Raw genomic sequence first — 25,518 nt, 5'->3', positions numbered from 1 at the left:
AAGGCATAAAGTGATTGCAGGTCTTGATTGGGAGAGCTAGCTAAAACAACAGGTAAGATAACAGCAGCAATAACAGGGTGCTAGTCTAACACAGCAACAACAGGTAAAAATGGCGACGACTAGGCAGAGAGGGTCGGATTAACTACACACAGATCCTGAGTTAAAGCACAGAGCCGACAGATAAAACACAAATAAACAGAATGGAGTACCGTGAATTAATGGACAGTCAAGCAGGCATCAGCTATGTAGCCAAGTGATCATAGTGTCCAGGGGGCAGCCGTAGATGGAGCAGGGAGGCCTCCACTAAGCTAGCACGCGGCGTTTAAAGTTAGTAGCCCGGGGGGTGGTCTGCTCAGACGGAGGGGGTCTGCTCAGACGGAGGCGGTTGAGGGCACAGCGGGTGGGGTATTCGTCTGCAGACCAGACGTGGTCGTGTCGACAGAGAATCCAAGCCGGATGGCGATGGCGAAAGAGAGGTTGTGAATTGTAGAATTGTGTTTGCTAACTGGTGCTAGCTTCGTGGCAGTGGCGCTAGCTGCGCTAGCTGCAAGCTAGCTTTGAGGATCAGAAGTAGTGGCTCAGGGATTACGGCAGGAATCCGGCGTTGTTGTCGAGAGACAGTCCGATGCTGGTAAATTGGTGAGTAATATCCAGGCTAATAACAGGGCTGGTGTCTGTGCAGAAGGTAAAAGCTGCTAGCAGCGGCAAAAAATGGCTAAATTAGCTTGTAGCTGATTTAGACCAGTTGTGATGGATTGTCAGGGCTCTGTGTCGGCAAAAAAAGGTCCAGGCCAATTGGCAAAATATGTATTGTAGCACAAGAATTAGCCGGAGGACCTCTTCGGCTAGCCGGGAGATTGGCCTAGCTCGAGGCTAGCTCAAGGCTAACTGTTGCTTGCTTCGGGACAGAGACGTTAGCCAGGAGTAGCCACTCAGATTGCAGCTAGCTATCTGATCCGGTGTAAAGGTCCAGAGCTTGCGGTAGTAATCTGGAGATTTGGTAGAGAAAAAGCAGTCCGATATTCTCTGGGTTGATATCGCGCTGTGCAGACTGGCATGTATTGACCAAGCTGAGGCTGGCTGGTGTCCGAGTTAACGGTAAAGACCACTAGCAGTGACTAACTGATAACTAGCTAGTAGTTAGTTAGCTGGCTAGCTTCTGATGGGTGTTCCGGTTCTAAAGTATAAAAATAGCAGATCCGTACCACATTGGGTGTTGGGGGTTGCAGGAGAGTATATTCAGTCCGTAGATGGAAAGTGAGATTAAAATATAAACGGAAAAAACGAGGAAAACGATTATTTACACGGGACAAGACAAAACACACGTCCGACTGCTACGCCATCTTGGTGGATGGCATCTTGGTGGATGGCACCAAAGCAAAGAAAGTATACTACTGCAAAGGGAGGGTATATTACTGCAAAGGGAGGGTATATTACTGCAAAGGGAGGGTATACTACTGCAAAGGGAGGGTATATTACTGCAAAGGGAGGGTATATTACTGCAAAGGGAGGGTATACTACTGCAAAGGGAGGGTATATTACTGCAAAGGGAGGGTTTATTACTGCAAAGGGAGGGTATACTACTGCAAAGGGAGGATTTATTACTGCAAAGGGAGGGTATATTACTGCAAAGGGAGGGTATATTACTGCAAAGGGAGGGTATATTACTGCAAAGGGAGGGTATATTACTGGACATTTTCTAAGTACCAGTTAACTACCAGAATCTTTTCAGGAATTTTATCAGATGACATCTACTGGCCTTTTTGAGTACTTTCAGATTATCACAGGTGTCTAATGATCCCTTATCACATTGAAAATATATAAAATAAACAAATACAATTTTGTTTTTTTGTTTTTTTAAACTAACAAAGGTGTAAAACATCATGGTAAGTATAAAGCATCAACGTAGTGAATAACATTGGTGTTTATGTAACAGTATAACTTTAAACCGTCCCCTCGCCCCGACACGGGTGCGAACCAGGGACCCTCTGCACACATCAACAACAGTCACCCACGAAGCGTCTTTACCCATCGCTCCACAAAAGCCGCGGCCCTTGCAGAGCAAGGGGAACCACTACTTCTAGGTTTCAGAGCAAGTGACGTAACCGACTGAAAGGCTGCTAGCGCGCACCACCGCTAACTAGCTAGCCATTTCACATCCGTTACATTTAATACGAGGGATTCATATCAACAACGCAGAGAGAAATGAAGAGAATTAATAGAAACCGAATGACACGAGGAATAAACGATAACTGAGATACTGTGCTTTCGGAAACTATTCAGACCCCTTTCACTTTTTGTTACGTTACAGCCTTATTCTAAAATTGATTAAATCGTTTTTTTCCTCCTTCATCAATCTACACACAATACCCCATAATGACAAAACAAAAACTGTTTTTTTAATAAATGTTTTCAAATGTATTAAAAATTAAAAAATGAAATATCACATTGTTACGCACGCCTCTGAGAAGAGGGAACGCAACTCCCTGCTACAACTCAACTCTCTGAAGTGCAAGAGGTATGGACTGTAGGTGCGAGTAAGGATGACACAAAAGCAGAATTTACCGTTTACTAGGATTTATTTTCTTACACGGTAATATGGGGAAAAGGGGCTGGACGGAACCAAAGCAAAGAAAGTAAATTTCAAAGTTCCCCCTCTCCTATCTAACCTGCCTACCCACTTAACTTACCTCACTTAGCACCACCTGGTGCCCTAACCAAAATACAGGGGGTGGTCCGCCCAGGTCTTACCTAGTGTGCCTAGACAGTAAATATACTACGGGTATATGTATGCCCGCGGGCCTCTTGCCTAAGCACTCCCAAAGTGCCTTCCCCTTCCCCCCTGGGAACAAATGAAACAGAATAATTATTAACAATTTCACAAACACTCACAAACACAGGACATAGCAAAGCTGCTACCAACAACAACTAATATAGTACATACCAACACTTTCTGATACACAACCAACACTATACAAAATATTCAATTCTATCTCTGATCTCTTCTCCTTCTCTCTCTAATGATCTCTCCAAAACATTCAATCTCCCTCTAATCTCTAATTTCTCTCCTCTCTCTCTAATCTCTTTTCCAAAATATTCAATTCTATCTCTGATCTCCAAATCTCTACTCTAATCTTTCTCCAAAACATTCAATCTCCCTCTAATCTCTTCTCATGATCTTCCTTCTTCTGAACAGAACACTGGCTTTTATATCTTCAGGTGGCAATGGTGATTAGAGTCAGCTGCTTCTTGACGAGGGGGCGGGGTCAGCTCCAATCATCAATTAGCCTGGGGTCGACCAATCAGCTGCTTGGGGAGTTACTGGAGTCTATCTCCTGAAACACACACACTCAAATACAAAAGCTACAACACAGAAACACACTCAAATACAAAACAGAACGCAGAAACTGGGGAACGTAACACACATTTACATAAGTATTCAGACCCTTTACTCAGTACTTTGTTGAAGCACTTTTGGCAGCGATTACAGCCTCAAGTCTTCTTGGGTATGACGCTACAAGCTTGGCACACCTGTATTTGGGGAGTTTCTCCCATTCTTCTCTACAGATCCTCTCAAGCTCTCAGGTTGGATGGGGAGCGTCGCTGCACAGCTATTTTCAGGTCTCTCCAGAGATGTTAGATCGGGTTCAAGTCTGGGCAATTCAGAGGCTTGTCCTGAAGTCACTCCTGCATTGTCTTGGCTGTGTGCTTAGGGTCATTGTCCTGTTGGAAGGTGAACCTTCACCCCAGTCTGAGGTCCTGAAAACTCTAGAGCAGGTTTTCATCAAGGATCTCTCTGTACGTTCATCTTTCCGTCAATCCTGACTAGTCTCCCAGTCCTTGCCTCTAAAAAACAGCCACACAGCATGACACTGCCACCACCATGCTTCACCGTAGGGATGGTGCCAGGTTTTCTCCAGACATGACACTTTGCATTCAGGCCAAAGAGTTCAATATTGGTTTCATCAGACCAAAGAATCTTGTTTCTCATGGTCTGAGAGTCCTTCAGGTGCCTTTTGGCCAACTCCAAGCGGGCTGTCATGTGCCTTTTACTGAGGATTGGCTTCAGTCTGGTTGGTGGAGTGCTGCAGGGATAGTTGTCCTTCTGGAAGGTTTTCCCATCTCCACAGAGGAACTCTGGAGCTCTGTCAGAGTGACCATCGGGTTCTTAGTCACCTCCCTGACCAATGCCTTTCTCCCCCGATTGCTCAGTTTGGCCGGGCAACCATCTCTAGGAAGAGTCTTGGGGATTCCAAACTTCTTCCATTTAAGAATGATGGAGGCCACTGTGTTCTTGGGGACCTTCAGCACTGCAGAAATGTTTTGGTACCCTTCCCCAGATCTGTACCTCGACACAATTCTGTCTCGGAGCTCTATGGACAATTCCTTCGACCTCATGGCTTAGTTTTTGCTCTGACATGTACTGTCAACTGTGGAACCTTATATAGACAGGTGTGTGCCTTTCCAAATCATGTCCAATCAATTGAATTTACCACAGGTGGACTCTGATCAAGTTGTAGAAACATCTCAAGGATGATCAATAGAAACAGGATGCACCTGAGCTCCATTTCGAGTCTCATAGCAGGCTCTGAATACTTAAAAAAGAAGGTATGGAGGGAGGGATGGGATGGGGGGGGGGGGGGGGGGGGGGCTGAGGGTAAGGTAATAGTTTCAAAAATAGTTTCCTCCATCCTTTGTTTCCCCTTTTGACTTCTTATTTCATGACTTTTGCAATCTGCACAGAGTAGTAGGGGGTTAACGGTGAAGCATCTCCTGTTCTTCCTGTTCTGTTGGGAATGTCGCCAGGCTACAGCTTGGGTTGTAAACTCTGTGCTTTACTAGATCTACAAACATACATCAACGTTCTGAGGTCTCAACACAACCTTTAGTTTTTTTTCAAATAGGCTTCAATGTATGCAAATGTATAAATTGTTTTCGTGATCTGTTGTTTGTTTTTTTTGAAAAGTTATAACAGAAGTATCAGGATATTATTGCAATAGATATTTAAATATTAATATTATATATTAATATTTATTATAATAAATGCATATTTATACATCTGACCAACTTGTAACACTACTGTCTTCGCTGTTATGCCCTCTCTCTCTCTCTCTCTCTCTCTCTCTCTCTCTCTCTCTCTCTCTCTCTCTCTCTCTTTCTATCTCCCTCCTGCAGGTCCTGTGTGCACGCTACAAGCGTAGACATACTATCGACCAGCCAGGAGACTCCTCCCCTGCCCCCTCGCCCCTGCCCACTGACCCAGCAATGACTCTGCCCTCAGCGGGCACATATGGCCGGGGGCCTGCCTCCTACAGGAACCGGCGCTACCACCGTAACTCGTCCCGCTCCCGGACCCAAACCCTACCCCTGCCACAGACCCAGAACCAGACCCAAAGCAGGTCCAGCCAGACCTCACAAACCTCCCGTTCCCTGGCCTGTGAAGAGGAGGAAATGGAGATGGGGGCTCGCTCTAAATCCTGGAGGACTGGTCGAACCCGCTCTCTGTTCTCCCTGCCCAGCCTGGCAGGGTTCACCGGCTCTCGCTCCCGCTCTGCCGGCTCCTCCCCCGGAACCTCACCCAGCCCTGCCCACCACAGAAGCCACTCCCACTCCCTCAGCTCCTCCCTGGTCCCGCCCTTCCGCCTCAACGTGGATGCTCTGATTGGTGCGGAGGAGACGGATGTGGACACAGGGATAAAGGTGGATGCGGGCAGCATTGTTGACCTGTCGGTAGTGTCTGCGTACTCTAGGAGTCGCAGACCCACGCCACCACGCCCTCTCTCTGCACCTCCGCGGGACCCAACCCCCTCCCCATCCCACGCCAACGTCAAGCCCAAGGCGTCAACGCTAGGCCGCCCTCCTGTTCCCATGAGAACCAGCAGCCTGGCCTCCTCCAATAGCATACCTTCCACCCTGCAGCGGCCACGCCCCAACAGCGCTTTCTTGCCCCTGAGTGGCCAGCCGTCCCTGAGGGATCCCATCACGTGCAGCCAATTGGACAGCTCTAACAGCATTATTGGGGTGGTGTCTCAGAACAGGTCTGGCAAGGAGGTCGGGGTGGAGGACGACGACCAGGAGTTCTACATCTGACCAGTTAGTGGCGCTAGAGAGACACGCCGGCCAGCAGGAAGGGCCAGGGACACTGAGTGACAACACAGCTCTATTCTGCTCTGCCACCTGGGGGCTGGTTTAAGTCAGTGCAGAGGACAGTACAGTGACGGCAGACAGACGCTTCATTCAACTTCTTCATGAAATCTTTCTCACTTTGTGTTTCTATATAGTTTCGAACTAGATGTTTGTGTTATTTGTTATTTAATCAAGTTGTGGTATAAATGCGTAGCGCTTACTGAGATGGCTTAAAAACACATTGCAGACTACTCAAATATCGCATACTAGAATATTTAAAACAGAGATGTTATGAAACCAGACCTATTGGACATAAATTAGATTTAAAACAGAGATGTTATGAAACCAGACCTATTGGACATAAATTAGATTTAAAACAGAGATGTAATGAAACAAGACCTATTTGACATAAATTAGATTTAAAACAGAGATGTTATGAAACCAGACCTATTGGACATAAATTAGATTTAAAACAGAGATGTTATGAAACCAGACCTATTGGACATCAATTAGATTTAAAACAGAGATGTTATGAAACCAGACCTATTGGACATAGTTCTAACCGTGTGTATCCACTTCCCACTACTCATGTTATCACTCAGGACAAGGCAGCTATACGACAGTGGAGTTTCTGGCTCCATCTCAATTCATCTATCCTTGATTCCTCTCTCCTCACCTCCTTCTCAGCAGTATTGGAGGAGAAGGTCCAAGGTCACTCCCCTTTGACCATCTTCTCCAATCCGTTTTGCGAAAAGGAAGTCGAGGAGAGAGGATGCAAGGAATCGAGGGAAGACCAAAGGAGAAAAGAACCCCTGATTCTGACACTTTTGGTGCAGTGGGTCCCTCTGCTGGTGGTTTTGTAATTAACGGCTAAACAGAATCTAGTTTAAAGTAGTAGTCGGTATTATGGAATGCTTTTGATTTGAGCTGATTATTTCTATGTTCACCAAACATTTACATTTAAGTCATTTAGCAGACGCTCTTATCCAGAGCGACTTACAAATTGGAAAGTTCATACATATTCATCCTGGTCCCCCCGTGGGGAATGAACCCACAACCCTGGCGTTGCAAGCGCCATGCTCTACCAACTGAGCCACACGGGACCGTAGTAGTCGGTATTATGGAACGCTTTTGATTTTAACTGATTATTTCTATGTTCACCAAACTTTTTAATATTGATTAAAACATCAGATTATGTATGAATTAATAAAAAATAAAATAAAAAAATGAATGATTTTATGTGAACAGGGTCCCTTTAAGGTGATATAACAGTGAGGCTGTGTGAACAACACACACCTAGCCTGTACTGTATTAAGGTAAGGGATGGTTTTAACATGCACTCAGTATGACTTAAAGACAAAGGCTTGTTATTGCTGAAATTACACTGCAACATGTTGGCTCTCAGTGTTGGCTGTTCTCTGTGTGGCTCTCGGTCTTCCCTGTGAAGACTTTACCAGGTGTGACTCTCCTTAAGCGGCCGATGAGCCTGAACAGAGGAAATTCCACAATGCCTTTCTTCATATGGACGTCATGGCGAGGTCTCCGTGAGCTCTGCAGAGGTGATGTCATCACTGGCCAATCAGAAAAGAGAGTTGTGTAATCCATTGTTCCACGGTTCAGGTTATACATAGTGTCTCAGGTTTTGTTGTCTGTGTTTTTTTTGTGTGTGTGTTTCTCTGTGTCTGTGTGTGTGTGTGTGTTTCTCTGTGTGTGTTTCTGTTTGTCTCGATGTGTGTTTGTTTCTGTGTGTGTGTGTGTGTGTGTGTGTGTGTGTGTTGTGTGTGTGTGTGTTTCTCTGTGTGTGTTTCTCTGTGTGTGTTTCTCTGTGTCTCTGTTTGTGTGTGGTTCTGTGTGTGTTTTTCTTTCTGTGTGTGTGTTTATTTGAATTTTTTTAATTGTGTTTTTGTATCTCTGTGTGTGTGTGTCAAATCAAATCACATACACATGGTTAGCAGATGTTATTGTGAGTGTAGTGAAATGCTTGTGCTTCTAGATCTGACAGTGCTGCAGTATCTAACAGGTAATATCTAACAATTCCACAACAAAACCTAATATCTAACAAATGCCACAACAAAACCTAATACACACAATCTAGTAAAGGAATGGGATGAGAATATATAAGTATAAAATATATGGATGAGCAGTGACAGAGCGGCTAAGATGCAATAGATAGTAAAGAATAGATAGTGTAGGATACAGTACACAGTATATACATATGAGATGAGTAATGCGAGATACGTAAACATTCTTAATGTGTCATTATTAAAGTGACTAGTGTTCCATTTATTAAAGTGGCCAATGATATCAAGTCTGTAGGTAGGCAGTCACCTCTCTGTGCTAGTGGTGGGTGTTTAACAATCTGATGGCCTTGAGATAGAAGCTGTTTTTCAATCTTTCGGTCCCAGCTCTGATGCACCTGTACTGACCTCGCCTTCTGGATGATAGCGGTTTGAACAGGCAGTGGCTCGGGTGGTTGTTGTCCTTGATGATCTTTTTGGCCTTCCTGTGACATCGGGTGGTGTAGGTGTCCTGGAGGGCAGGTCGTTTTCCCCCGGTGATGCGTTGTGCAGACCGCACCGCCCTCTGGAGAACCTTGCGGTTGTGGGCGGAGCAGCTGCCGTACCAGGCGGTGATACAGCGCGACAGGATGCTCTCGATTGTGCATCTGTAGAAGTTTGTGAGTGTTTTCGGTGACAAGCCCAGTTTTTGGGAACAAGCCTCCTGAGGTTGAAGAGGCGCTGTTGCGCATTCTTCACCACACTGTCTGTGTGCGTGGACCATTTCAGTTTGTCGGTGATATGTACACTGAGGAACTTACCTTTCCACCTTCTCAACTACTGTCCCGCCGATGTAGATAGAGGGGTTCTCCCTCTGCTGTTTCCTGAAGTCCAAGATCATCTCCTTTGTTTTGTTGACGTTGAGTGTGAGGTTATTTTCCTGACATCACACTCCGAGTGCCCTCACCTCCTCCCTGTAGGCTGTCTCGTCGTTGTTGGTAATCAAGCCTACTACTGTAGTGTCGTCTGCAAACTTGATGAATGAGTTGGAGACGTGCTTGGCCACGTAGTCATGGGGGAACAGGGAGTACAGGAGAGGGCTGAGAATGCACCCTTGTGGGGCCCCAGTGTTAAGGATCAGTGGAGTGGAGATGTTGTTTCCTACCTTCACCACCTGGGGACGGCCGTCAGAAAGTCCAGGACCTAGTTGCACAGGGCGGGGTCGAGACTCAGGGTCTCAAGCTTAGTGATGAACTTGGAGGGTACATTGGTGTTGAAGGCAGAGCTATAGTAAATGAACACCATTCCTACATAGGTATTCCTCTTGTCCAGATGGGATAGGGCAGTGTGCAGTGTGATGGTTGATTGCATCGTCTGTGGACCTATTGGGGCGATAAGCAAATTGAAGTTGGTCCAGGGTGTCAGGTAAGGTGGAGGTGATATGATCCTTGACTAGTCTCTCAAAGCACTTCATGATGACAGAGATGAGTGCTACAGGGCGATAGTCATTTAGTTCAGTTACCTTAGCTTTCTTGGGAACAGGAACAATGGTGGCCATCTTGAAGCATGTGGGGACAGCAGACTGGAATAGGGATTGATTGAATATGTCCCACACCAACCAGCTTGTCTACGCATTTTCTGAGGACGCGGGATGCCGTCTGGGCCGTTAGCCCTGCATTCAAATGTTTTACTCACGTCGGTCACGGAGAAGGAAAGCCCACAGTCTTTGTTAGCGGGCCGTGTCGGTGGCACTGTATTGTCCTCAAAGCGCGCAAAGAAGTTGTTTAATTTGTCTGGGAGCAAGACGTCTTTTCTCTCTCTGTGTGGGTAAGTTTCTGTTTGTGTGTGTGCTTGTGTGTCCGCAAGCCATTATAATCATAATCATCACCTGTGGCTGTTTTAATCAAGACTGATTCAAGTAGGGGAAAAAATGCTTCTGATGATGAACACTTGAATCGTCAATCAATTCAACCAGCCACTGAGTTCAGCCCACCAGCCACTGAGTTCAGCCCACCAGCCACTGAGTTCAGCCCACCAGACAGTGAGTTCAGCCCATGAGCCACTGAGTTCAGCCAATCAGCCACTGAGTTCAGCCCATCAGCCACTGAGTTCAGCCCATCATTCACTGAGTTCAACCAATCAGCCACTGAGTTCAACCAATCAGCCACTGAGTTCAGCCAATCAGCCACTGAGTTCAGCCCATCAGCCACTGAGTTCAACCAATCAGCCACTGAGTTCAGCCAATCAGCCACTGAGTTCAGCCCACCAGCCACTGAGTTCAGCCAATCAGCCACTGAGTTCAGCCAATCAGCCACTGAGTTCAGCCCATCAGCCACTGAGTTCAACCAATCAGCCACTGAGTTCAGCCAATCAGCCACTGAGTTCAGCCCATCAGCCACTGAGTTCAGCCCATCAGCCACGGAGTTCAGCCAATCAGCCACTGAGTTCAGCCCACCAGCCACTGAGTTCAGCCCACCAGCCACTGAGTTCAGCCAATCAGCCACTGAGTTCAGCCCACCAGCCACTGAGTTCAGCCCACCAGCCACTGAGTTCAGCCCACCAACCACTGAGTTCAGCCCACCAACCACTGAGTTCAGCCCACCAACCACTGAGTTCAGCCCACCAGCCACTGAGTTCAGCCCACCAACCACTGAGTTCAGCCCACCAACCACTGACTTCAGCCCACCAACCACTGAGTTCAGCCCACCAACCACTGAGTTCAGCCCACCAACCACTGAGTTCAGCCCACCAACCACTGAGTTCAACCCGCCAGCCCAACTCACGTAGACCACAGGACTTGATTAAGATAGATTAAACAATCAGTCACCAAGCATTTCAACTCCTCCAAGCCTGTCCTGTTCTACCTGCAATATTGCAGATTGTCTAGCCCTGAAGAGATACTTAAAAAAATAATTTTCCTTCCTTCCTTCCTTCCTTCCTTCCTTCCTTCCTTCCTTCCTTCCTTCCTTCCTTCCTTCCTTCCTTCCTTCCTTCCTTCCTTCCTTCCTTCCTTCCTTCATTCCTTCCTTCCTTCCTTCCTTCCTTCCTTTCTTTCATCTTCCTTCCTTGATATATGGCTGAGGACAGGAACAAGTACAAGAAGACCCGCTACGACCTTCGCAGAGTCATCAATCAAGCAAAGGGACAATATAGGAACAAGGTTGAATCCTATCACACAGGCTCTGACACCCGCCACATGTGGCAGGGGGCTACAGTCCATTACAGATTAGAAAGGAAGACCCAGCCGTGACCTGCCCAACGATGCCTCTCTACCAGATGAACTCAATGCATTTTATGCACGTTTCAACAAAAAACAACACAGAGGGCCCTTGCTGACCCAGAGGACTGGGTGATCTCACTCTCCGAGACCGACCCGAGTAAGGTTTTTACTCAGGTCAACACTCGTCAAAGCCTCATGGCCGGACGGTATTTCAGGGTGTGTTTTCAGAGCATGCTCAGAACAGCTGGCAGATATATACACACTCATTTCCAACCTCTACTTGTCCCAGTCTGTAATCCCCACATCTCAAGATGACCACCATTCCTGTTCCTAAGAACTCTAAGTTTTCATGCCACAATGACTACCACCCTGTAGCACTCACTTCTGTAATCATGAAGTGCTTTGAGAGGCTGGTTATGGCACAATGACTACCACCCTGTAGCACACACTTCTGGAATCATGAAGTGCTTTGAGAGGCTGGTTATGGCACAATGACTACCACCCTGTAGCACTCACTTCTGGAATCATGAAGTGCTTTGAGAGGCTGGTTATGCCACAATGACTACCACCCTGTAGCACTCACATCTGTAATCATGAAGTGCTTTGAGAGGCTGGTTATGGCACACATTAACTCCATCACCCCAGACACCCTAGAGACCCATTCTAATTTGAATACCGCCCCAACAGATCCATAGATGATGCACTCTCAACTGCACTCAACACTGCCCTCACCCACCTAGATAAGAGGAATATCTATGTGAGAATACTGTTCATCGACTACAGCTCAGCGTTCAACACCATAGTCTCCTCCAAGCTAAGGACCCTGGGACTGAACACCTCCCTCTGCAACTGGATCCTGGACTTCCTGACGGGCTGACCCCAGGTGGTGAGGGTAGGCAATGTCACCTCCACCACGCTGACCCTCAACGCAGGTCCCCACGACTGTGTGGTTACGCACGATTCCAGCATCAAGTTTGCTGACGACACGGCGGTGGTAAGCCTGATCACCGGGACGATGAGACAGCCTATAGGGAGGAGGTCAGAGACCTCCCTCAAGTGGAGAGGTTGTTGTAAGACCAAGGAGCTGATTGTGAACTACAGGAAATGTGGGGGTGAGCGCGCCCACATCCACATCGACGAGGCTACAATGAAGCGAGTCGAGAGCTTCAAGGTACTCTGTGTCCAAATCATTAAGGAAATGAACTGATCCACACACACAGTCGTGAAGATGGCGCGCCTCTACCCCCTCAGAAGGTTGAAAAGCGTTGGCATGGACCCTCAAATCCTCAAAAATGTTGTTGAACATCTCATTCCAAAATCATGGGCATTAATATGGAGTTGGTCCCCCCCTTTTGCTGCTATAACAGCCTCCACTCTTCTGGGAAGGCTTTCCACTAGATGTTGGAACATTGCTGCGGGGACTTGCTTCCATTCAGCCACAATCGCATTAGTGAGGTCGGACACTGATGTTGGGCGATTAGGCCTGGCTCGCAGTCTGCGTTCCAATTCATCCAAAAGGTGTTCGGTGGGGTTGAGGTCAGGGCTCCGTGCAGGCCAGTCAAGTTCTTCCACACCAATCTTGACAAACCATTTCTGTATTATCTTCGCTTTGTGCACAGGGGCATTGTCATGCTGAAACAAGAAAAGGCCTTTCCCAAACAGTTGCCATACAGACAAACCATTTCTGTATGGACCTCGCTTTGTGCACGGGGGTATTGTGCCCAGGAAAGAGCATTCCACAAACTGTTGCCACAAAATTGGAAGCACAGAAATGTCTGGAACAACATTGTATGCTGTAGCGTTAAGATAACACTTCACTAGAACTAAGAGGCCTAACCCGAACCATGAAAAACAGCCCCAGAACATTATTCCTCCTCCACCAAACTTTACAGTTGGCACTATGCCTGGCATCCGCCAAACCCATATTCATCCATCGGACTGCCAGATGGTGAAGCGTAATTCATCACTACAGAGAACGCGTTTCCACTGCTCCAGAGTCCAATGGTGGCGAGCTTTACATCCACTCTAGTCAATTCTTGGCATTGCACATGGTGATCTTAGGCTTGTGTGCGGCTGCTCGGCCGTGGAAACTCATTTCATGAAGCTCACGAGGAACAGTTCTTGTGCTGTCCTTGCTTCCAGAGGTAGTTTGTAACTCGATAGTGAGTGTTGCAACCGAGGACAGACAATTTTTATGTGCTACACGCTTCAGCCTACCACTTTGCAGCTGAGCCGTTGTTGCTCCTTAGGCGTTTCCACTTTACAAAAACAGCACTTACAGTTGACCGGGGCAGCTCTAGCAGGGCAGAAATTTGACAAACTGACTTGTTGGAAAGGTGGAATCCTATGACGGTGCCAAGTTGAATGTCACTGAGCTCTTCAGTAAAGCCATTTTACTGCCAATGTTTGTCTATGGAGATTGCATGGCTGTGTGCTAAATTTTATGTCATCTACGGGTTTGGCTGATTTGAAGGGGTGTCCACATACTTTTGAATATGTAGTGTAGCTATTCTGTATCCGGTCAAAATCTATTACATAGACTTATCTAGATGTGGGATGCCCTCTTACCTCACTGGCCTGTGTCCCTTCCTGTGTCAGGGCTCGGCTGAACAGGTATGCGGGATGCGTCCCCCTCACGTCCCCCCTCTCTCAGTGCCAGCGCCTCTGGGCTCTAATCTCGCCGGCGTGCCTGGCAGATCACTACGGCGACACCGGCTCACAGCGCTGCCGCGCTCCGGGCCCACCGCGCACCGCTCCACCATGCAGCTAATCCGGCCCAAAGGCCCCTGACGCCCTGGAAATAAGCCCCAGGAGGTGAGGCACGGTGAGCTGTTCTCCTCTCCGCCTTCAGGGTTTTGTCTTCACGCTGTGTATATGATGTACGTTATGTTTGGTAACGTGTGTAGCTTTTGTGTTTTGAACCAGTGTCTTTGGTTTGTTTTTATATAAGTGTGTTTATTTGATACGTTGTAGATTCATGTTCATTGCAATGGCCAAGTACATAGCAGGTAGCCTAGTGGTTAGAGCGTTGGGACAGTAACTGAAAGGTTGCTGGATCAAACCCCCCAAGCTGACAAGGTGAAAATCTGTCGTTCTGCCCCTGAGCAAGGCAGTTAACCCACTGTTCCCCGGGTGCTGAAGACATGGATGTTGATTATTGCAGCCCCCCGTACCTCTCTGATTCAGAGGGGTTGGGTTAAATGCAGAAGATACATTTCAGTTGAATGCATTCAGTTGTACAACTGACTAGGTACCCCCCCTAGGTAACCCATGACTGTTGAATACATTCAGTCATAGATGTGTTGCTGTTACTACTCTCTCTGTCTGTCTTACCTCACAGGGAATTACAATTCATCATTTTACCAGATGTCCTTCCTGGAGAGTGGCCTGAGAACCACTCAGGAAGAGAGAGAGAGGAACACAGGCGTGAAACACCAAGGAGAGGAAATCACATGTAGTCTTGTGGTTTCTCGCTGGTGGGAACCATCCTTCTCCTCTTCCTCTTTTCTCCTCCTCCTCTTCCTCTTCCTCCTCCTCTTTCCCTGTCGCCCATTGGCTCAATGAGGCTAGAGGCAGGGGTGGGCGGAGGGTGGTGGGCAGAGGTCTGAATCTAGACCGTGGGGACTGACCCCGCTAGTAGGGATTAAATTACTCAAACCTCATTCCTAACAACACACACACACACACACGTAACCAAGGGTCTTAGAGTAGAGAGTGAGGTGAAAGGTTACCGGCTGTACCCTCAGATACACTCTGTTGTCGTGTGGACTGGTACTACCCAGCTAACAACAAAACGTTCCCACAACTTTAGAAAATCGTTCCCTTAAGAGTCTCATAGGATTGTTCCCGTGATGTGCAAAGAATATTCTCAAGAGACCATTCCCTTAATGTCAAATAGAACTTACCCAGAACTTGGTTGCCATGTTCTCAGACCCTAAGATATTTAATGTTCTAGACATGTTTCATGGGAACGTTACAAGAACATTCACGTGTCCAGTTTTCTGAGGGTTAGGAGAATATTCCATCAACGTCCCACCAAACATACACAGGTTAAAAGGATACTTTTAACTTTTAATCCACTTTTAATCCACTTCCCCAGAGTCAGTTGAACTCTGGGGATACTATTTATTATGTCTATCACAGGAGGATGGTGGCACCTTAATTGGGGAGGACACGCTCGTGGTAGTGACAGGATCGGAATCGGTGGAATGGTATCAAATACATCAAACACATGGTTTCCATGGTTTCTATGTGTTTGGTGACATTTCATTTGATCCTTTCCGGCCATTATTATGAGCTGTTCTCCCCGCGTTAGCGCAATGACTAGCAAGAACAATTATGTGTCCAGTATGAAGGAAGTTAGAGGTAGTTTCGCGAGCCAATGCTAACTAGCGTTAGCGCACTGACTAGCAAGAACAATTATGTGTCCAAAGAAAAATGCATTACATCATGTATTGTTACTGTTGCCAAGCCAAATCAAGGCCCTGATTGGTCAACCACTGATCCATTCACAGCTCTTTTGTCTTTTAGCAAGATTACTCACATAGTGCTTCTTTTTTTTTTTTTTTAAGGGTTTTCAACTTACAACTTACATATGATAACATTGTGGAAGTTAAAATTAAAACAATCATTATTATTCAACGTGTCCTCACCGAGATTCACAGTACTCCGATCTTCCTGCTAGAGCGACCATGTTCATGTCAGGTATCAGTTCATCAGAGTCATCACTGGGCTTTATTTACTTAATTCGAGCAATGTAAAGGCTTTTCTGTATAGTTGTACAATGTTGATGGATCATGTTAACCTGTTTTAATTGATGAATCACTAGGATCAATAAAATGTTGTCTTGCTGAGCTGAGATTTACTTCAAAGTGCTGTAAATAATACGGTATATTAACTCCCAAGCTCTGGGTCCCGACTGATTCTGTTGCAATTTGTCTGTTATTTTTACACATTAAAACTTGGATAGGAAACTCTGTGTTGTGTATTGTTTTGGTATAACTGCATCATAATTGCTTAGATGACAAACGTGAGAAAGGACAGAAAATGCTACTGTAAATATACACAATGTCTGATTGTCTGAGAATATGGCAACCATAACCTGGGTATGTTTCTATTAGAAGAAGTATGGAGAGTTACTATGGCCTGATAGTTGGCATGGTGCTGTATGGAGAGTTACTATGGCCTGCTAGTTGGCATGGTGCTGTATGGAGAGTTACTATGGCCTGCTAGTTGGCATGGTGCTGTATGGAGAGTTACTATGGCCTGCTAGTTGGCATGGTGCTGTATGGAGAGTTACTATGGCCTGCTAGTTGGCATGGTGCTGTATGGAGAGTTACTATGGCCAGCTAGTTGGCATGGTGCTGTATGGAGAGTTACTATGGCCTGCTAGTTGGCATGGTGCTGTATGGAGAGTTACTATGGCCTGCTAGTTGTCATGGTGCTGTATGGAGAGTTACTATGGCCTGCTAGTTGGCATGGTGCTGTATGGAGAGTTACTATGGCCTGCTAGTTGGCATGGTGCTGTATGGAGAGTTACTATGGCCTGCTAGTTGGCATGGTGCTGTATGGAGAGTTACTATGGCCTGCTAGTTGTCATGGTGCTGTATGGAGAGTTACTATGGCCTGCTAGTTGGCATGGTGCTGTATGGAGAGTTACTATGGCCTGCTAGTTGGCATGGTGCTGTATGGAGAGTTACTATGGCCTGCTAGTTGGCATGGTCCTGTATGGAGAGTTACTATGGCCTGCTAGTTGGCATGGTGCTGTATGGAGAGTTACTATGGCCTGCTAGTTGGCATGGTGCTGTATGGAGAGTTACTATGGCCTGCTAGTTGGCATGGTGCTGTATGGAGAGTTACTATGGCCTGCTAGTTGGCATGGTGCTGTATGGAGAGTTACTATGGCCTGCTAGTTGGCATGGTGCTGTATGGAGAGTTACTATGGCCTGCTAGTTGGCATGGTGCTGTATGGAAAGTTACTATGGCCTGCTAGTTGGCATGGTGCTGTATGGAGAGTTACTATGGCCTGCTAGTTGGCATGGTGCTGTATGGAGAGTTACTATGGCCTGCTAGTTGGCATGGTGCTGTATGGAGAGTTACTATGGCCTGCTAGTTGGCATGGTCCTGTATGGAGAGTTACTATGGCCTGCTAGTTGGCATGGTGCTGTATGGAAAGTTACTATGGCCTGCTAGTTGGCATGGTGCTGTATGGAGAGTTACTATGGCCTGCTAGTTGGCATGGTGCTGTATGGAGAGTTACTATGGCCTGCTAGTTGGCATGGTGCTGTATGGAGAGTTACTATGACCTGCTAGTTGGCATGGTCCTGTATGGAGAGTTACTATGGCCTGCTAGTTGGCATGGTGCTGTATGGAGAGTTACTATGACCTGCTAGTTGGCATGGTGCTGTATGGAGAGTTACTATGACCTGCTAGTTGGCATGGTCCTGTATGGAGAGTTACTATGGCCTGCTAGTTGGCATGGTGCTGTATGGAGAGTTACTACGGCCTGCTAGTTGGCATGGTGCTGTATGGAGAGTTACTACGGCCTGCTAGTTGGCATGGTGCTGTATGGAGAGTTACTATGGCCTGCTAGTTGGCATGGTGCTGTATGGAGAGTTACTATGGCCTGCTAGTTGGCATAGTGCTGTATGGAGAGTTACTATGGCCTGCTAGTTGGCATGGTGCTATATGGAGAGTTACTATGGCCTGCTAGTTGGCATGGTGCTGTATGGAGAGTTACTATGGCCTGCTAGTTGGCATGGTGCTGTATGGAGAGTTACTATGGCCTGCTAGTTGGCATGGTGCTGTATGGAGAGTTACTATGGCCTGCTAGTTGGCATGGTGCTGTATGGAGAGTTACTTTGGCCTGCTAGTTGGCATGGTCCTGTATGGAGAGTTACTATGGCCTGCTAGTTGACATGGCCCTGACCTGGCAGTGATCTGGTGGTCGCCAGGGTTTAGAATGGCAGCTCACCAACTACACAAAGCCGAGGCCAGGGCCAGAGGGCAACAGATCAGGGCCTGAATACAGAGAGAGACCACCTTCTGCCTCTCTCTCTCTCTCTCTCTCTCTCTCTCTCTCTCTCTCTCTCTCTCTCTCTCTCTCTCTCTCTCTCTCTCTCTCTCTCTCTCTCTCTCTCTCTCTCTCTCTCTCTCTCTCTCTCTCTCTCTCTCTCTCTCTCTCTCTCTCTCTCTCTCTCTCTCTCTCTCTCTCTCTCTCTCTCTCTCTCTCTCTCTCTCTCTCTCTCTCTCTCTCTCTCTCTCTCTCTCTCTCTCTCTCTCTCTCTCTCTCTCTCTCTCTCTCTCTCTCTCATATAGGTGCATATAGGCTTCAGTGTTTAGGGCCCCAAGCTGGGCCCCATGTCTGTTTGTGAGTGGGTGTTTCTTCATTCCATCAAGAGAAAGCCTCCCTCCACTCTTTCCCTATCAATCCGGTCTGGGCTTGTATTTTTAATTGGACCAGGAAACACAAATTGAGAGCACAAATGATTATCTTTCAATCCACAAATTGTTGTTTTTTTCATGCCGAAGTCAGACAGTTTGACACCAGCCATCAAGATGAAAGCTGTTGTTTACTTTGGTGGCAGTTCAAAGGATTGTATTTGGGCAATTACCATGACAATTCATCCCGTGCTGAAACCTGAGTCCATAAAATTCGAAATTCCTACCGTCGGCAGAGTTGTAACATTGGTATTAAAGAATGTGGTGTCTCCGTTGACGACAGCCAAGCTTGCTGGACTCATTAGTACAGATAAAGTAAATGGGAGGAATCCCAAGCCACCAATGAAGCCCGATACCTGATGGTTAGGCCTACCAATCACACCCTGTCCATGTCCCTCCTTTCTTCAGTTCACCATGGGAAAATGGGTCTTCACATCTTTTGTTTCAAGGCCCATTAGCTGTCACGGGGACACCAATTAAACGTTTATTTGATTAATTCATGTTCGTAGTCAACAACAGGCTACTGCAAATATTATACACACTTAAATTTAGAAAATACATAAAAATTAAATGAAAAAGGGTCCTAGCTTACAATAAATTACAAGAAGTCACATTTTGTTGGCTCTGAGGAGGGATGTTCACCTCATGTCCCGTGTAGACCAGGTCAGAGTGACTCTCTATATAACCACTATCTTCTTTAATTCTAAATCAAATCACATTTTATTGGTCACATGAGCCAAATACAACAGGTGTAGACTTTATCGTGAAATGCTTACTTATGAGCCCTTTCCCAAACAATGTAGAGTTAAAAAGTAAGAGAAAATATTTGATAAATAAAAAAGGAAATAGCAACACAATAAAATAACAATAATGAGACTATACTGTATTATCCTGAACAAAAATATAAATGTAAAATGCAACAATTTCCAAGAAAGGAAATCAGGCAATGTAAATTAATTCTTTAGGCTGTAATCTATGGATTTCACATGACTGGGAATACAGATATGCATCTGTTGGTCACAGATACCTTACAAAAAGGTAGAGGCATAGATCAGAAAACCAGTCAGTATCTGGTGTGACCACCATTTGCCTCATGCCCCGTGACACATCTCCTTCGCATAGAGTCGACAGAAATGCCTCCAAAATATCCGGAGAAATTGCAGAGAGCCACGTCAAATAACAGAAATACTCATCATAAACTTTGATGAAAGATACATGTTTTACATATAATTAATGATACACTTGTTCTTAATGCAACCGCTGTGTCAGATTTCAAAAAAACATTACGTAAAAAGCACACCATGCAATAATCTGAGACGGCGCTCAGATAAAAACAAAATTTCTCCGCCATGTTGGAGTCAACAGAAATACGAAATTACATCATAAATATTCCCTTACCTTTGATCATCTTCATCAGAATGCACTCCCAGGAATCCTAGTTCCACAATAAATAGTTGTTTTGTTCGATAATGTCCATTACTTGTTCAAGTAATGTTCAAACGCTCGCGCAGATGCAGGCAAACTCGGACGAAAACGTCAAAAAGTTATATAACAGGTCGAATAAACTGGTCAAACTAAGTAGAGAATCAATCTTCAGGATGTTGTTATCATATATATCCAATAACGTTCCAACCGGAGCATTCCTTCATGTCTGTAGAAGTTATGGAACGCAAGGCGATATCATGAGGAAAGCGCGTGACCAGGAACTGGCATTCTGCCAGACCAGTGATTGAAACACTTCCCATCCGGCCCCACATCACACTAGAGGCTTCATTCCACGTTCCACAGACTGTTGACATCTAGTGGAAGGCGTAGGAAGTGCAAACAGATCCATATCTTACAGGGAATTGAATCGGCGATGAGTTGAACATTGACCAGTCTCAGAATTCTCACTTCCTGTTTGGATTTTTTCTCAGGTTTTTGCCTGCCATATGAGTTCTGTTATACTCACAGATATCATTCAAACAGTTTTAGAAACTTCAGAGTTTTTTATATCCAACAGTAATAATAATATGCATATACTGTATTAGCATCTGGGACAGAGTAGGAGGCAGTTCACTATGGGCACGCAATTCATCCAAAAGTGAAAATGCTGCCCCCGATCATAAAGAAGTTAAGGTTTCTAGGGTCTGTTAGGGTTGCTAGGGTCTGTTAAGGTTGCTAGGGTCTGTTAGGGTTGCTAGGGTCTGTTAAGGTTGCTAGGGTCTGTTAGGGTTGTTAGGGTCTGTTAAGGTTGCTAGGGACTGTTAGGGTTGCTAGGGACTGTTAGGGTTGCTAGGGTCTGTTAGGGTTGCTAGTGTCTGTTAAGGTTGCTAGGGTCTGTTAAGGTTGCTAGGGTCTGTTAAGGTTGCTAGGGTCTGTTACGGTTGCTAGGATCTGTTAGGGTTGCTGGGGTCTGTTAAGGTTGCTAGGGTCTGTTAAGGTTACTAGGGTCTGTTAGGGTTGCTAGAGTCTGTTAGGGTTGCTAGGGTCTGTTGGGTTGCTAGGGTCTGTTAAGGTTGCTAAGGTCTGTTAGGGTTGCTAGGCTCTGTTAAGGTTACTAGGGTCTGTTAAGGTTGCTAGGGTCTGTTAGGGTTGCTGGGGTCTGTTAGGGTTGTTAGGGTCTGTTAAGGTTGCTAGGGTCTGTTAAGGTTGCTAGGGTCTGTTAGGGTTGCTAGGGTCTGTTAAGATTGCTAGGGTCTGTTAAGGTTGCTAGGCTCTGTTAGGGTTGCTAGGGTCTGTTAGGGTTGCTGGGTCTGTTAGGGTTGCAAGGGTCTGTTAATAACCTCTCTGGGATCGCGGGACGCTTGCGTCCCAACAGCCTGTTAAAATGTAGAGCGCCAGATTAAAAAAAAAATCTATAAAATCAAACTTTATTAAATTACACATATAAGATACCAAATTAAAGCTACACTCGTTGTGAATCCAGCCAACATGTCAGATTTCAAAAAGGCTTTTCGGCGAAAGCATAAGATGCTATTATCTGATGATAGTGCAATGGCTACACTCTCTTTGTTGACAATTTCAACCATGCCGGCGCTACTCAAAACGCAGAAATAAAATATAAAACATGCATTACCTTTGACGAGATTCTTTTGTTGGCACTCCAATATGTCCCATAAACATCACAAATGGTCCTTTAGTTCGATTAATTCCGTCCATATATATCCAAATTGTCCATTTATTTGGCGCCGTTGTACCAGGAAAAACAGCGTTCAATTTGCGCAAAATCACGACAAAATATCTAAAAAATTACCTCTAAACTTTGCCAAAACATTTCAAAGTACTTTTGTAATACAACTTAAGGTATTTGTAAACGTTAATAATCGATCAAATTGAAGACGGGTCAATCTGTTTTCAATACAGGATATCAACAAACTCACGGTACTTTTCAAGTCTTGCTCAACTCTCAAACATAAACACACGACGTCACTCCACTTCCGGGTCAATATCTTTCTCAGTTTACTAAGGAAAAACCTTAACCTTTTTCCATACAATGGCGACATCCAGTGGAAGCAGTAGAAACTGCGTGGATAGTGATTAGAATTCTGGTGTGCCCATGATAACTCATTGAACATACAGGAACTTAACAATAAAAAAGTTAGTCCTCAGGGTTTTGACTGATATATAAGTTCTGTTATACTTACAGATATGATTCAAACAGTTTTAGAAACTTCAGAGTGTTTTCTATCCAAATCCACTAATAATATGCATATCTTATATTCTGGGGATGAGTAGCACGAAGTTGAAATTGCGCACGCTATTCTGCACCCTATCCTCAAGAAGTTTTAAGGTTGCTAGAGCTGTTAGGGTTGCTAGCTAACAGACCTATATCTTCAGTGTGCAGTTGAACAAAACAAATAAATCTGAATAATTTACTAAATCTTAGCTAATTCCACAAAGAAATCCTAAAATGTCCCGGACAATATTATTGGCACCTTCTAGAAGTAGTTAAAAAATAATTAGATTTCAAGCAGGAGATTCTCATTTACTTTGGAATTGAACTCACCTGTGGTAAGTTGAAGGTGCATGCTGTATAAAAATAACATATTCAACCAGTTTGAACAGAGAAAATGACTCATTCTCCTGTTTTGTGTCACTGTGTGTACTGCAATGAGCATGGACAAAAGAAAGAGAACCAGAGAATTATCTGAGGTCAGACACAACATTATAGCCAAGCATGGACAATCTCAAGTCCATCTCCAGAGACCTTGATTTTCCTGTTTCCACCGTCCGTAATGTTATCAAGATGTTTAAGGCCCATGCCACTGTAGCCAACCTCACTGGACGTGGCCGCAAGAGAAAACTTGATGGAAGATTACAGTGAAGGATTGTTTGAATAGGGGAGAAATCACCTCGATCAATCTGCCACACAGATTCCAGCTGACCTTCAGACACAAATTACGACAGTTTCTACTCGCACCATCCGTCGCTAACTCAATGAAAGGGGGTTATATGGTAGGAGACCCAGGAGGACCCCACTGCTGAGAGAAAGACATAAAAAAGCCTGACTGCAATTTGCCAAAACACACCTGAACATGCCAAAATCCTTCTGGGAGAATGTCCTGTGGACAGATGAGACCAAATTAGATTTTTTGGGGGGTAAAGCACACCATCTCTATGGTTACAGAAAACAAAATTAAGCTTTCAAAGAAAATAACACCTTCCCTATAGTCAAACATGGAGGGGGTTCAGTGACGTTTTGGGGTTGCTTTGCTCTCTCTGGCACCGGGTGCCTTGAACGTGTGCATGGAGAATACCGAGACACCCTTCTAATCTGGGAGAACTGGTATTTTAGAGCGCAAAGTCGGACCGGTGTCAGAAAGCTGGGTCACCGTCGAATGGTCATGGGTCTTCCATCAGGACAATGACACCCCAAACACACTTCAAAAAGCACCAAGGAACGGTTCGAGACAAAACGCTGGACTGTGCTGAAGTGGCCAGCAATGAGTCCAGATCTAAATCGCATTTAAAACTTGTGGAGAGATCTGAAAACAGCAGTTAGGAGAAAGCTCCCTTCTAATCTGAAAGAACTGGAGACGTTTGCACAAGAGGAGTGGGTCAAACTGCCAGTACAGAGGTGCAGGAAGCTCATCGATGGTTAAAGGAAGTGCTTGATTGCAGTTATTTAGACCAAAGGCTGTGCTACCAAAATTGAAGTCTAGGGTGTTAATAATTTTGTCAATACCATTTCTGTTTATGTACTGATTTAAATGGATATATTAAGTTCTGAATCAAAAACAAAGGTTCTGTAATATTAACAGTGAAATAACGAATTGTGGAGACCAAATTCTTTGTTCAATTTCATCACTATTTTTAGGGAAAATTGTGAGTTACTTAAAAAAAGTGCAAGGTTGCCAATATTTTTGGCCACGACTGTAATGCCACATTCCATAGCGTCTTCCCATTAGAAGCCTAATGCAGTACTGGGATGGTCAGTGTGTTGTTATCCTCTTTTTAGGGATGCCATTTGATCACCACAACCAATAATTAGGGGACCGACTGTCTTCTGGTAAGTGTGTGTGTGTGTGTGTGTGTGTGTGTGTGTGTGTGTGTGTCTTTTTTCTCAGTTCGTGTTGGGATTTACTGGTCGGTGACATGCCTCCCTGCGCCTGGCTCCTTCTAGTGCCGGTTCGGGGAAGTGGGCATTCTAGCCGAGTGGTACGGACATCGCCGACAGAGACCGCAAACACGGAGCACTCCCTTTAAACACAGTCTTATGACTGAGAACCCGCTCACCACTCAAGCAGCTGGCTACGCAAGGCGCAGACACAACAAACACCCGGACAGGAGAGGTGAGAGGGACATACGCGCACACAAGCTCTCCAGTGACAGTGATAGAGGACTTTAGTGGACACCAGATCTTTGGAGATAACTGTCATGAATTGGGACAGATAGGCGACATAAGTGTAACCTTCCTATTTACCTGACTTGCAGGTAAGTTTCTGGCACGTGTATTTGCCATGTTAAAAAGGCAAGCGCAATTATGACAGACTTACAACTGTGATGAGTTTTAACTTTAAATTATTGTAGATCATTTAAGTTCCCTATTTGTTGGCTTGTATGGTTTCCATTAGCTTTGGCTCTTTAAAATACAGTACCAGTCAAAAGTTATACATTGTATAATAATAGTAAAGACATTACAACTATTAAATAACACATATGGAATCATGTAGTAACCAAAAAAGTGTTTAACAAATCAACATATATTTGAGATTCTTCAAAGTAGCTACCTTTTGCCTTGGTGACAGCTTTGCACACTCTTGGTATTCTCTCAACCTGCTTCATGAGGTAGTCACCTGGAATGCATGTCAATTAACAGGTGTACCTTGTTAACAGTTAATTTGTGGAATTTCTTTCCTCTGATTGGGAACCATACCAGGCCAAACACATAGATATACAAAAACAAGGACAACATAGAACACCAGACATAGAATGCCCACCCAAACCCACGCCCTGACCAACCAAAATAGAGACATAAAAAGGATCTCTAAGGTCAGGGCGTGACAACAACAGTAAAAAGACAGTGAAAAATAACAGTAGCGAGGTCATATGTAAGGCTCCTTGCAAACAATCTACAAGGCAGCATCCTGACTTATCAGCATCCTGACTTATCAGCATCCTGACTTATCAGCATCCTGACTTATCAGCATCCTGACTTATCAGCATCCAGACTTATCAGCATCCTGACTTAACAGCATCCTGACTTAACAACATCCTGACTTATCAGCATTCTGACTTATCGGCATCCTGACT

At 45.3% G+C, this 25,518-nt stretch overlaps 1 protein-coding gene across 1 annotated transcript in view; it reads left to right on the top strand.

Moving 5' to 3' along the window:
• Nucleotides 1–7,769, top strand: part of LOC139538939 (protein FAM124A) — an 87,094-nt gene extending 79,325 nt beyond the window's left edge. Inside the window, exon 4 of the mRNA XM_071341526.1 lies at nucleotides 5,176–7,769. Coding sequence (XP_071197627.1) covers nucleotides 5,176–6,090 — 915 coding nt within the window. The 3' untranslated portion in view covers nucleotides 6,091–7,769. The remainder of the gene's footprint in view (nucleotides 1–5,175) is intronic.
• The last annotated feature ends 17,749 nt before the right edge of the window (nucleotides 7,770–25,518 follow it).

Source organism: Salvelinus alpinus, chromosome 14 (genome assembly GCF_045679555.1).
Source record: "Salvelinus alpinus chromosome 14, SLU_Salpinus.1, whole genome shotgun sequence".
In the NCBI taxonomy this organism is placed as follows: Eukaryota; Metazoa; Chordata; class Actinopteri; order Salmoniformes; family Salmonidae; genus Salvelinus; species Salvelinus alpinus.
The sequence above is the reverse complement of the archived record's forward strand: the minus strand, read 5'-3'. Positions and strand labels throughout refer to the sequence as shown.